Source organism: Berghia stephanieae, chromosome 4 (assembly GCF_034508935.2).
Source record: "Berghia stephanieae isolate SIO BIC M18660-M18661 chromosome 4, UCSD_Bste_1.3, whole genome shotgun sequence".
NCBI classification, from domain to species: Eukaryota; Metazoa; Mollusca; class Gastropoda; order Nudibranchia; family Aeolidiidae; genus Berghia; species Berghia stephanieae.
The window spans coordinates 77,705,096-77,717,863 of NC_088363.1; the positions used below are offsets into that span (position 1 = coordinate 77,705,096).

Sequence of the window (12,768 nt, forward strand, 5' to 3'; positions counted from 1 at the left end):
CGACGCAAAATAATGTACATTACAACAATGTTAAACTAAAGCAAATCCATAATTGCGTTCGATTATTAGACCTGTAAATAAGGGCACGTCAATTGCGATCCACCGTTTCAAAACGGTATTATGTCGGACTGGACCTAATTCATGAAATTGAACTTTAGGCTTAACTCGTAAAGTTTGAGTTAAAATAAATGTCTTTATGGAGAAATTTTGTATTTTTTTTTTAATTAATAAAAAATCTAATTTCTAAATTTCTATTATTTTTACCTGAAACTGGAACTTGGAACACAATCCTTTTTCATCCGGTTCACTCCGACATAAAGTCAGATTGACCCGTGGTAGGTCACTACACTACCTTTCTAATCTGATTAAACGAACAATTCTTTGGTAAAAGTAATAGGTTTTTATAATACTCAAACATGTACATCAGTGTGAAGTTGAAGTTGGAATTTGAGTGTCCGCTTCCATTTTTTAAATGGAATTTGACTGACCATAATATAACGATCGTTCTAAATTGATACCAACCGACGTGCACTCATTAAAGTTACAGGTACGATAACCCAAATCGTTATGGGCTTAATTAACCAAACCAAATTGGACGGTACAGTACTCGCTGGATTTTAGCACGCGCTCGGGAGACGCGAAAAAGCGTGCTAGAATCCGAACGTGCCGAAATTCTATGCTCTTTGGCGGTAATGACATATAACAGTATAAAATTCGATCACCCAACTCCAGGGTGTCATATTGCAGAGTGAGCTGGAATTTGGCGTGCTATCATCCAGAGATTACTGAATTAAGGACAAATCGGCCAATCCGTAATTTTTTTTTTTTTTCAAACTCGTCCCGTGTGTTCTCTATTTCCCCTCATTCAAAAAAAATCTTTAAAATGAATGTTCTTTAAATAAAAGAGATCTAATATGATGGAGATTGGCGTTTAAGTAAATTTGTTGAAAAAATATTTTAAATATATAATACAGGATAGTCCATTTGGTCTTAAAACCCGACCAATTTCCCCCCTCAATTTTCCCTGCATTAATTTGTCTACATTAAAATAAATAAATAAATAAATAAATAATACAATTTACAGAGCGTGTACAATGGCGCTTACTAGGCATAGTTGACATGAGAATGTTAAGATAATTCAATATATCAAATTTAAGAAAATTAAATATTACAATTGTAGATGATCTATTAAGTTATGCTGATACACATGGACTATGAGGAATGTGATTTTGAAATATGGGAAAGTTAATCTATAATTTAAAAAATTTTTTTTTTTTAAATAATACAAAATAATAGTCTGTTTTTCGTATGGACTTGAAGCTCGTATTTCTTCTCGTCGTTCGTATGTATTACCAATCTTTATTTCACTTTTATAGAATGAGTAATGGGAAATGCTACCAGAAGGGATTATTGATCACAAATAAATAGTTTTTAGAACACACTTATCCACTCAACCCCCCCCCCCCCCCCCACCCCTTTCCCATACACACACACAATGATTATTTTTTTTACCAGCGAGAGTCGATTAATTCCCTTACTCAGACTACCTTTTATCAAAGTTATTCTCCTATTACCAAGTTCCATTTTACATTTTATCATTTTCGATTACTGGCTCTCTCTCTCTCTCTCTCTCTCTCTCTCTCTCTCTCTCCTCCTCTCTCTCTTCTCTCTCTCTCTCTCTCTCTCGATCTATCTATCTATCTATCTATCTCTCTCTCTCTCTCTCTCTCTATCTATCTATCTATCTCTATCTCTCTCGAGTGTGCACTCTCTCTCTCTCTCTCTATTTCTATTTTTCTCATTCCTCCCCTTTGCCCTCGTTATCTTTCTTCTCATGAGATGAGACAGATAATGAGAGAGAGAGAGAGAGAGAGAGAGAGAGAGAGAGAGAGAGTGGGAGAAAGATAGAGGTGGGGGGAAGGACATTGATAGAGAGAGAGAGAGAGAGAGAGAGAGAGAGAGAGATCCCGCGTGCCCCCTTCTTATCCTTCTTTATCAGTATCGTCCATTTGTGTGATTTGATAATCCCCCATCACCCACGAGACAACCTCCATATTATCGTCTCTGTCCGTCCCTCCATCCTCTCCATTTTACTGACTCTATCATAGCTTATTTCTACCGATCGTAGGAGGTCGTTGGAGGGGAAAACTAGATTTGATACTGCTGATGGTCTGGTAGTCCTGGTAGCTACAACCGGGGTACCCTTCTAATGAAACAGTCATACATTATATGGACGGAGTGAGAGTTCCACTTATAGTCCCAGGTGTCCTATCTAAAGGGTTACAAGCAATTGCTTTTGTCCGACGCTATTGACACGGTGGATTATTCGGACTCGATGGGCCGACAACATGGCTCTGAAGTCTGAAGGAAGGACAACCTCGTATCTCATGATTATGTTCGTCGTTAGTTTTGATGAGTTTTGCGGCGATTGCGATACGTTAAGATCCTTTCAGCGCAAGTAAAAAATAAAGGGAGGATAGTAGGCTTGTCAAAAGGGAAAAGATCAAAAATGGCATTCGTAAGGACAGATGTTATTTATTAATGGTGGAATAGGGGATTCGACAATAACGATTATGAGGATGACGATAAATTATTACGATACTGATTCTGATATAGGTGAAGGTGATCATCGCGATATTTTAATCGCGATTAAAGAGAAACATATAGTTTACATAGCTATATGGCTTATCAGCAGTGGATGTTGTAATGTATATCTCCCCCTTTGTCTAAAATATCTGTTGTCCCCTTTCATGTGACTTTGTGTATTGAAAGACCATAGCTGGGATCGTTAGCCCAAAAGGAAACAGTCAGATGTAATTTGTGAAAAATATTATATAAATACATACATCTCCCTATTCCTTGGCGCCTATATAATTTTAAATAGGAGCAAGTGCCATTCAAACATCGATACACAATAAATAAAAATTCCAGGAAACTAGGAGCTCGGGTCTACCAGAATTTAAGACTAAGTTGGCAGAAAGCAATTTGGATAGAATTCATCTGGTCCTTTGAGCAAGATTAGGAAAAAAATCCCCGTAGGACCGGACACCCGCTTCGTTAATAAAAGATGATATTTATAGAGGGAGTCCCTTGAGAGTCTAAAAGGACAGGGTGTTTATTTCGAAAACATAGATCAGAAGACGGAAGGAGATCGACAAACGAAACAGGTCAGACTTAGGAAGGGACAGAAGAGGGTTAATGTAAGTATTGAGTTTAAATACGAGGGTATGATCATTTTACAAACTGGTCAAAATATTGATTGATGATCAAACAACACTCCTCCGCCTTTTATAGTAGATTGCCTACCAATTTGCTTATTTGTGAGCAATTGCCTCAATATGTTATTATATAATCAGTTTGGATCAGATACTCAGAATAGAACTTATAGTAAAAAGAATAAATAAATATAGACTAAGAATGTCTTTTTGTTTTGTTGAGGAAAGTGAATGCAATTTCCCAAACCGACAAAAACTGATTTCACATCTCTTGTAAGTCTTAACTCTAAAATCTTTTTTTTAAGCTTCTGGTTTACACGAACTTAATACCGTTTTAAAACGACTGGTCACAAATAATAAAAGTATGGCATTATCTGCCACCCCCCCCCCCCCCCCCCTCCAAATAAGAATAATTTTTAAAATATCTACATTCTATAGCGAGCATGAAACAAAGTCATGTCGCTTCCAACAGGCCTCTGTTATTGCACGACCGTTATTGTTTTAATGCACACCCATTCCCTCAATTCGCAAAGGCCTTGCCAATCACTGTCGCACAAAATTATGTCCTCATCCTCCTCCTCGCCCCCTAACCTTCGTCGTTCATCACGCTTTGTACATCGATCAACATGCATGGCGCCGATCAGATGGGAGGGGGAAGAGAGAGAGAGAGAGAAAGAGAGAGAGAGAGAGAGAGAGAGAGAGAGAGAGAGAGAGGTGTGTGTGTGTGTGTGTGTGTGTGTGTGTGTGTGTGTGGTGATCACTCCATTCAGGTTACCCTTGGGTCAAAAACATGGTGTCAAGGCTGTTCCCATCAATATCAATGATCCCGCTGCCCACCGCATGCCTATTTGATTCTCATTTTGTCGCCCTACATCTTTCACCTGCTGGTTCGAACCCTTTGTTATCTTAATCTGCAAAATGCAATTTAATGCATTACTATGTCAAAACATTGTGATTTAAGTAAAAATAGTCCTTCAGAGCCATTAGGCCTACAGAACCGCTACTCTTTGGATAGGACGCTTGTCTATCGCAAGGTACTCGCCGCCAGATCTACCAGATCCAGCGACTAAGTCACTGTTGGGCGGACAGGGGGGTCAGTTAAAAAAATCGACTTCACTTGGGGCCGATCTTGGTCCCTTTGCGTGTGAAACGAGTGCTCTACAAATTGAGCTAGTAGGGCCCCCTAAACATTGTGATCAGTGCTCCCAAACTGGACAGCCAATATACCGGTTGGTAGACATGTACTGAAGGTGGTTAATTTCGGTGCACAATGAAATGGAATTTTAAAAATTATTATTTTGACCTCGGTGGCAAATGCCACTTCGAATAAATGATAAACAAAGAAAAATTTCCTAATTCCACCTACACTAAAGGTAATTTTTTTGAATGGATTATTTCAGACTTATTTATAACTGAATATCATTAAGTCCCACTTTTACATTCTCGCACAAATCAAAATAAAAAATAGATATCTAGAACGAAATTGACCTCACTCAGCTCTTTGTTATTGTTTTTGTCAGCCATTTTTATGAGAATGCACGTCTCATTGTAAATTGTATTAGACCATAAACGTTTAAGGTTACACATAGTTTTGTGTGTTGTTACGGAATATCCGGCTGGCATTGTTATGATTTTTTTAAAGTCAACGCATAGAACCAATTTTCATGTTGGCATCGGTACAGCTCACTAGTACTGTTTCTCGTTTTGTAGCTAAATTCAAAAAGTAATCGGACAATACTGTCAACGTTGTCTTCTTACTTGAGGATTAAAAAAAGAAGCAAACCACAAATGAATAAACAAAGTAAAACAACAACAACGATGCTTCACTTTCACAACAGTTGACAGTTGAGATTTGATCCCAACTTACCCGTATTTATGGGAAAATATTACAATGCGCTTTTATCTCAGTATTTCAGCATTGTTCGATCAAAATTTCATTACCAGTCTTATTACGAATTCTCTCTCTCTCTCTCTCTCTCTCTCTCTCTCTCTCTCTCTCTCTCTCTCTCTCTCTCTCGTTAATTTTCAGTTAGTATATTATTGCTGTCTTTTTTTTCATATGGTGATGGGCCCAGCTTTGGACATAATAATTTTAGTGTCATTATCTATATGGTTATAACGCAGATTTACTGGCGTTTTATTGCTCGTCTAAATTTCACATTCGTTTGTTGAAAAGATAAAGACATGACATGGGCACAAAATAATCAGATCATGTATTACTCATTCTCCACATGTTATGTTAAAAGTGATGGCGGCAGCTTTATGCAAGCATTCACAAAAACCATAAACTTGAAATTTATCCATCACTTGCACTTATTTACTTTTTTGAAATAGTTGCTATGATATGCACATCGAACGAATGGTTTCTCTTCTGTAGCTGTCTGTTAATATTTAAAAATGATATATAATCTTTCTATCGATTGTAAAGGTATCTTTTTGAAAGTACTTATGTGCCCCCCCCCCTCTCTCTCTCTCTCTCTCTCTCTCTCTCTCTCTCCTCCCACCCCCACCCTCTCTCTCTCCTCTCTCTCTCTCTCTCTCTCTCTCTCTCTCTCTCTCTCTCTCTCTCTCCCTCTCTCTCTCTCTGAACACGGTTGTTGAACAAAATAATCGGAAAGAAATTTCTTTTTACCTTTTGAAATATCATGAAAATTTCGAAATTGTTCATTCTTGGTTTTCTAAGGAAACATATTGAATGAAAAATCGAATTTCCACAAGAGATTTTATGTTGCATTGAGTGATTCGAGTGAGGCTATTTATTTTTGTATGTTTGTATTCTTTAGAAACAGTTTTGCGTTCGCTTCCATTTAAAAAAAAATGTATTCAACTTGATATTCTGCCGCTTGCTTGACAACACAACTGAAATGGAGTCCAAGAAATGCCACATAAATCACAAATGATTTATAATTTAATAACTACACGATGGCAGTCGTTATTTTGGAGGTTACGATACAACCAAAGGATGCTGTTATTTTTATATTTTTTTAAAGACAATATTTTTTAAAAAGAACAACAATCATACTTATGTTTTCGTGAGTGTTTTCTTGATGCATATCCACTTGTCCTTCAATATATTTTGATTTACTTCATCCATCCCGCCCCGCCCCCCCTCTCTCTCTCTCTCTCTCTATATATATCTCTCTCTCTCTCTCTCTCTCTCTCTCTCTCTCTCTCTCTCTCTCTCTCTCTCTTTCTCTTTCTCTCTTCTCCATCTCTCATCCTGTAAGAGACAATGTTATCGATGCATGCTTCTTATTGCAAAGACATGCCAATCCTACAAGGAAACCGGGGCTCTGAGATGCAGAAATCTCCATCAATCTTTAGTCTAAGGTCCTAAAGACAGCTCAAGAGACTCTCAAGGTACTGCAATCATGGAACCGGATTGCTGTCAAAGTGCAGTGGTTTAAGTCTCCCGATTTCTTCGCTAATAACAGGGAAGAGAGGGCATTGCTAGTTGTTACTTTAAATGCTGTTTCTGCGCAGACGGTTGTTTCTACTGGCGGTTATGATTATGATCATGATGATGATGATGATGCAGGTGACTTACCCATCGTGGGTATGCAAAATTTCTACTTTAAAAGTGTTTTTCTTTTCTTTTTAAACATAAATCGATAAATGACTTTATAATAAGAAACACCAAAGCCTCCGAGGAAACTTACCAGTATTCTTTTGCCGTAATCTAATAAAGTACCTTTTACATTTTGGCCTGAATTTTTAATTCAGAAAAGTGAGTGGAGCAGGCACTTATGTTGGTAACAACAAGATATGAAGTGAGTAGAAAAGTGCCAGAAGACAATAGAGAATAAAAAATTTTTTCGCGGCGGTGGTGGGGTTTGAACCTGCGACCTTATTGGTACGACAACTCCGCCTGGCAGGTGAGCGCGATTTTTATTGTTTTTTCTTCTATTTTTAAAATATTTTTATTTGTTTCTTTTTTTTTCTGGTCATTTGAAATAATAACGAGAGTATACCGTGGGCTGCTTTCACTTTAAAATTAAAAATAATACTCATCAAACCTGTTTATATGTCATAGTGATAACGGTAGAACTGCCGTAATCTGGAAAAACACATAATATTTCAACATTTGGCCAGAAAATTCGTCCTTCAAATATCGATCGATTTAAATGACCCTAATCTTGTCAAAAAACTTCGCGAAGTCCCAGGTTTGAGAGGGTTTTTTTTTTTGTTGTTGCCAAGATGCGGGTCATTTAAATCGATCGATATTTGAAGGACGAGTTTTCTGGCCAAATGTTAAAATATGGGGTTTTCCAGAGTACGACAGAGAAGCCTTAAAAGCCATAAAAGCTCATATTTAGACGGATTGTTGTATCCAGGTATTTGTTGCTTTGATCGGATAGCACTATAATATAATATGCTTGTCTCCCATAAATAGAGAGCGGCGGGGGCTGCACTATGGTTAATGGGTCGTCTATCTATAATACGTAGATACATTGGATCCATTGCCCCAATCATTATAGGAGGCAGGGGTGGGAGAAAGGGGGGGGGGGGATAAAGAAACAACAAACAAACAAAACAAAACAAACAAAATAAACAAACAAAAAAAAAAAACAACTTTCAAAAACGAAAATTAAATCACATTACATGATAATACAAAGGGGAAATTACTTTACAGGACGCGGGCTTGAACCAGGTCCTTATGTGTGATTCAAGTGATCTACTAGACGATCACATATTGTCTCATGCCTGAGAGAGACAAAGAACTATAGATACGCCAGAGAGCTCTCTGGGTACATTTATTTCTTTGTTGATTAATTATCTATCAATTTTGTTGCATGGAATAGTCGTTGCAAGAACGGTCAAATGTTTGTCCACCGCGTCAACCTGAAGTCGGAATGATCGAGTTGGGAAGAAAAATGGTCAGAATATAAGGACATTTAAGTGTTCTGAAGTGTAAGATACAAAACTAATTCTCACAGATAAAAGCATTAAGCTTGACTCACATTTATTCATAAGTAAAGATTAAAATTGAATTTTAAGTATCGGGTTTTTAAAAATGGGTCACAAATAGTATTAATTATTGCCCGAATACCGCTTGAAAAGTCGGGCTTAATTCTGCAACAAAGCATGTTTATTTTAAAAACACTATTCCTGTCGTTCTTTTTTTTTTCTTGTTTATATTTTAGTTTGTTTTGTCTTGTTTTATTTTTAAATTTTTGTTATTATTTTGTGGAGGGTGGTTGTTTTGTTTTGTTTTTTCTGTCAACGATGAGCATACGGGCTTGAGAAATCTCTATTATCTCCAAATGATTCAACCCCGCCCGCGACACCTTCAGTGGAAATATGAAACCTCAATCTCACTGGTGGTGGTTATAATTTGTGTTTGTTTTTATGAGGTAAACGCCGTCACTGCATGACTTTGCTTTGGATCGAATGCGTCATGAGTCAATCCCGTACCCGACCTAGTTCACGTTAATCGATGTAGTTAGTGACTTCACTCATAAAAGGCGGCGGGAGAGGGGGAAAACAAGAAAGAAAAATACAAATACAAAACTAAACAGGCAAACAAACAAAATCACAAGAAAACTTCTCCGTTGTGACAAATTGGTAAGCTCTTTATCAATGGCATTCTTAAAATTATTGAATTATAAATTTTTATCTCAAACTTTAGATTATTCCACATTGTGACAGTCTTTTGAATTAGATTATTTATCCGTCTCGATCAATGTTAATTCCACAATAGTATAATAAGTAATATAGTTCACTGCCTGTTCGTAATAGCCTTCATTTCCCCTCAATCATTGCGAGATCTCCAATAATAATAATAATAATATAATAATAATAATAATAATAATAATAATAATAATAATAATAATAATAATAAATAATAATAATAATAATAATAATAATAATAATAATAATAATAATAATAATAATAATAATAATAATAAATAATAATAATAATAATAATAATAATTAATAATAAATAATGATGATAATAATAATAATAGTAATAATAAGACCTTATGCTCCCCAATACGTCGCTGATTTTATGGCGTAGTAGCCAAATCCACTAGCCTTCGCTTAAGACGGTCATGCGTTAAGATACCGGTGGAGAGACCCAGGTTGACATTGGATCTTTTAATGCTCTTTCCCATAACCCGATTGCATACGCCAACGAGGGATCCGCCCCGATTGTATTTCACCGAGAACATTGTAGATGATGTATCGAACGGGGATCTTTAACTTAAAACTTGGAATTTTCAACTCATTGCCCGAAAGGATTGAATTTGAATCTGTTCCATAATAGTAATAGGGAACAAAAATGTGATGTAAAATTTAAAAAAAACTGGTTCCAGTCTCATAGGACGTGTAAATCCACTCTTTCGGAGGACTGAGTACACACCTTGTGTAAATAAATGATCTTCTGTTTTCAGAGTGATGGCATCTTATTATCTAGTCTTATTTTTTTTTTGGGGGGGGGGGGGGTAGTCTTAATATACTCTGGGACCATCCATCCTCGCTCTTTTACGTCCCGTAATCCCTAGAATCTGCCTACACATCCTGCTGCTAAAATAGTTATGCCACCTCATGATTCAATGTGTAACCTACATACACACTTCTAAGGAATTTGGAACCGGAAAAGTAGAAGGTGTGACGTCGTGAACTTTCTTCCCCATTTCTCTAGTTGTCACGTTTGTTATAGTCTAGCAAAAATCGTGTTCTTTTAATCAGAAATTCCAGTTTGTGCGTGACAATTCACACTATAAAAAACATTAACCCCAGTCAGAACCATAATAAATTAAGGCCTCTTATTTACCTTGGCTATCTTAATCTCCGTGTCTCATTCCTTGCTGCTTTCCCTTTATTGGTTCAGTTCAATATAAAGGTCTTCCCTCTCCCTCTCTCTCTCTCTCTCTCTCTCTCTCTCTCTCTCTCTCTCTCTCTCTCTGTGTGTGTGTGTGTGTGTGTCTCTCTCTCTATCTATCTCTTTCTCCCTCTCTCTCTCTCCTCTCTCTCTCTCTTTCTCTTTCTCTCTCTCAATCTCTCTTCTCTTTCCTTCTCTCTCTTTCTCTTTCTCTCTTTCTCTCCCTCGCTCTCTCTCTCTCTCTCTCTCTCCGTCCCCCCTCCCTATCTCTTTCTCTCTTTCCCTACACCCCCCCCCCAGCTCTGTAATTGTGTGTGTGTGTGTGTGTGTGTGTGTGTGTGTGTGTGTGTGTGTGTGTATTAACTATTCCTTATTGAAGAGATTCAGTCACAGGAATTAGAGCTAGATTTTTTTTCCCTAAGCACTGCGAAATGAAACATCACACGAAGCGACATTTGTATGCAATAATGGTAAAATTTGTCTCGATCCATTCGTCCCCATCTTGGTCATGATTGCTCTTTTAAAAATTATTATAACTATTTTTTAAATCAATATTTGGTTTACTTTTTTTAAATTTCTCGTTGTAGCGTTTTTAAACGATGGCATGGAATATTCGCCACAAAACAAGAAAAACAAAACAAAAGCAAAAACAAACAAACAAACAAAACAAAAATGAAAAAAACAAAAACAGAAATCATTAAAAATGATAAAGGGTAGAATTACAAATTAATGTTTGTTCTTTTTAAAATATTAATCTTTCCAACAGAACCTGTTGTTCAAGAACCAGAACAAGATGGAATCGATACCGGCAAGACACCGGGCAGACGACTAGGCGTATATAGGTAAGAACAGTGACCAGAGACGTTTATTCGACCTTATTACATAATGCGTTTGTGATTCAAACACCATCCCTTCCTTCCATACAGCTGCTTTGGGTTGGCTCGTGCTATTTGCTGCTAGCCTTTTTAAACTTCACAGTGCCCAGCGGTACTAATTGATACTTAACTGGTAAAGGACGGTTGCTCCACCGTCTCCCATTTAAATGTGAACAAAACAGACTGGGGTCACCCAACTGCTTATAAGCCACCATCAGTTCTCCGACCCTCTTGTGGCAAGATGCTTTGCCTTTCTAATCCAAACATCTACATTTAGCTACCTTCATAAGTTGGGCTGTAAGGATTGCTATAATGAGTGATTTATCTCAGCTGCCATAACATATCATAGGCACGGGAATAATAATAATATTTATTTTACAAAAAAAAAAAAAAAAAAAAAAATTCCAATGTTAATATAAAAGATGTAAATAGAACACTAGACTGCCCTTTCAAATATACATTCTGGTGGCTCTACAATTTTTATTTTGTTTTCTTGTTTTGTTGTTTTGTTGGTTTTTATTTTTCTTTATTTTTTGTTTTGTATTTTTTTTTTTTGTAAATGCAATATAATTTGGTGATACTGATGGAAAATTGTGAACATCACCATCTTCATTAACTCCTTAAAAACGTAAATTTTCTCCTTCACCCATTTATTTTCATTTAAGGCATCCATTAAAATCCAACTAACGTATAAATGCATGGGATGGAATTCATCAACACTAACTTCACCTTAAATTTAATGCTGTGTACCGTACCTATGTTTTATATATACATAATCAAAATACAATATATATATATATATATATATATATATATATATATATATATATATATATATATATATATATGATATATATATGTATGTATATATATATGTATACATGTATATGTATGTATACATATATATGTATATATTATATATATATATATATATATACATACAATAATATATATATATATATTATTGTATTTTGATTATGTTTGTAATTACATATTGCAGTGGTGTAAATGTTCCATAAATTCTATACGTGCCGTGTGCATGTTCTGTTTTGCTCTTACTGTGACAGAGCAGTCAGGCTCGAAATATTTATGGCTTTCATTAATTGCAAGTCTTTTATAGTGCAGATGAAATAAATGAATGAATGGTGAATATATAAACACAATAAATAAGTGATATCAATCAATAAACAATCGTCATTGATTTGACGTATTATCGTAAGCTACACGTTTCAAATGCTGTGTCACTTCAGGAAAAAAATAAGTAACGGCACAGTGCTTAGTAATTAAGGATTATACTTAAATCACATGTGCTAAAATAGCGATTTATCCGCCCAGAACCACCAATTATTTCCAGTTGTTTTAAAAAGAGTTACAAAATGTATTACACAATATATTTTTTTATCATTAAACAGGATCAAATGTTGCTTACGATAGTGTGTGAAATCAAGGGGGATATGTCAGTGGATAGAAATAGATATTATAAATCAATAGTTAGAGGAATGAATGAATGAATGGATGGATGAATGAATTAATGAATATTTTTATGATAATATTAAGCATTGAGAAGGGGGAGGGGGGCAGAGAAGGAAAAGATGGGAAGGAGGATGAGGAGGACGAGAATCAGGAGAAGACACATAAATGTGGTTAATTTATTAGATATACATGTGCGTATGTGCACGTTGAATGAAATGAGTGATGAAAATACTCTACTTAATATTCCACAATCTTCGCATTCGTATGAATGATCACGAACTGAGAGATTTGAAACATAAATCTGATGTCGATTCCTACCAGTGCCCTTAACTTTTTATGTTTGAAATTGATAACCGCATACATCGGTAGTTTTGTTGGT

General features: G+C 36.0%; 1 protein-coding gene across 24 annotated transcripts in view; it reads left to right on the forward strand.

Annotated features, from left to right (window-relative positions):
* Nucleotides 1-12,768, forward strand: part of LOC144971304 (uncharacterized) — a 118,145-nt gene that overhangs the window by 76,162 nt on the left and 29,215 nt on the right. For all 24 annotated transcript variants that reach the window (XM_078911929.1, XM_078911928.1, XM_078911932.1 and 21 more), the window contains one exon: nt 10,808-10,883. In XM_078911929.1, coding sequence (XP_078768055.1) covers nt 10,808-10,883 — 76 coding nt within the window. The remainder of the gene's footprint in view (nt 1-10,807; nt 10,884-12,768) is intronic.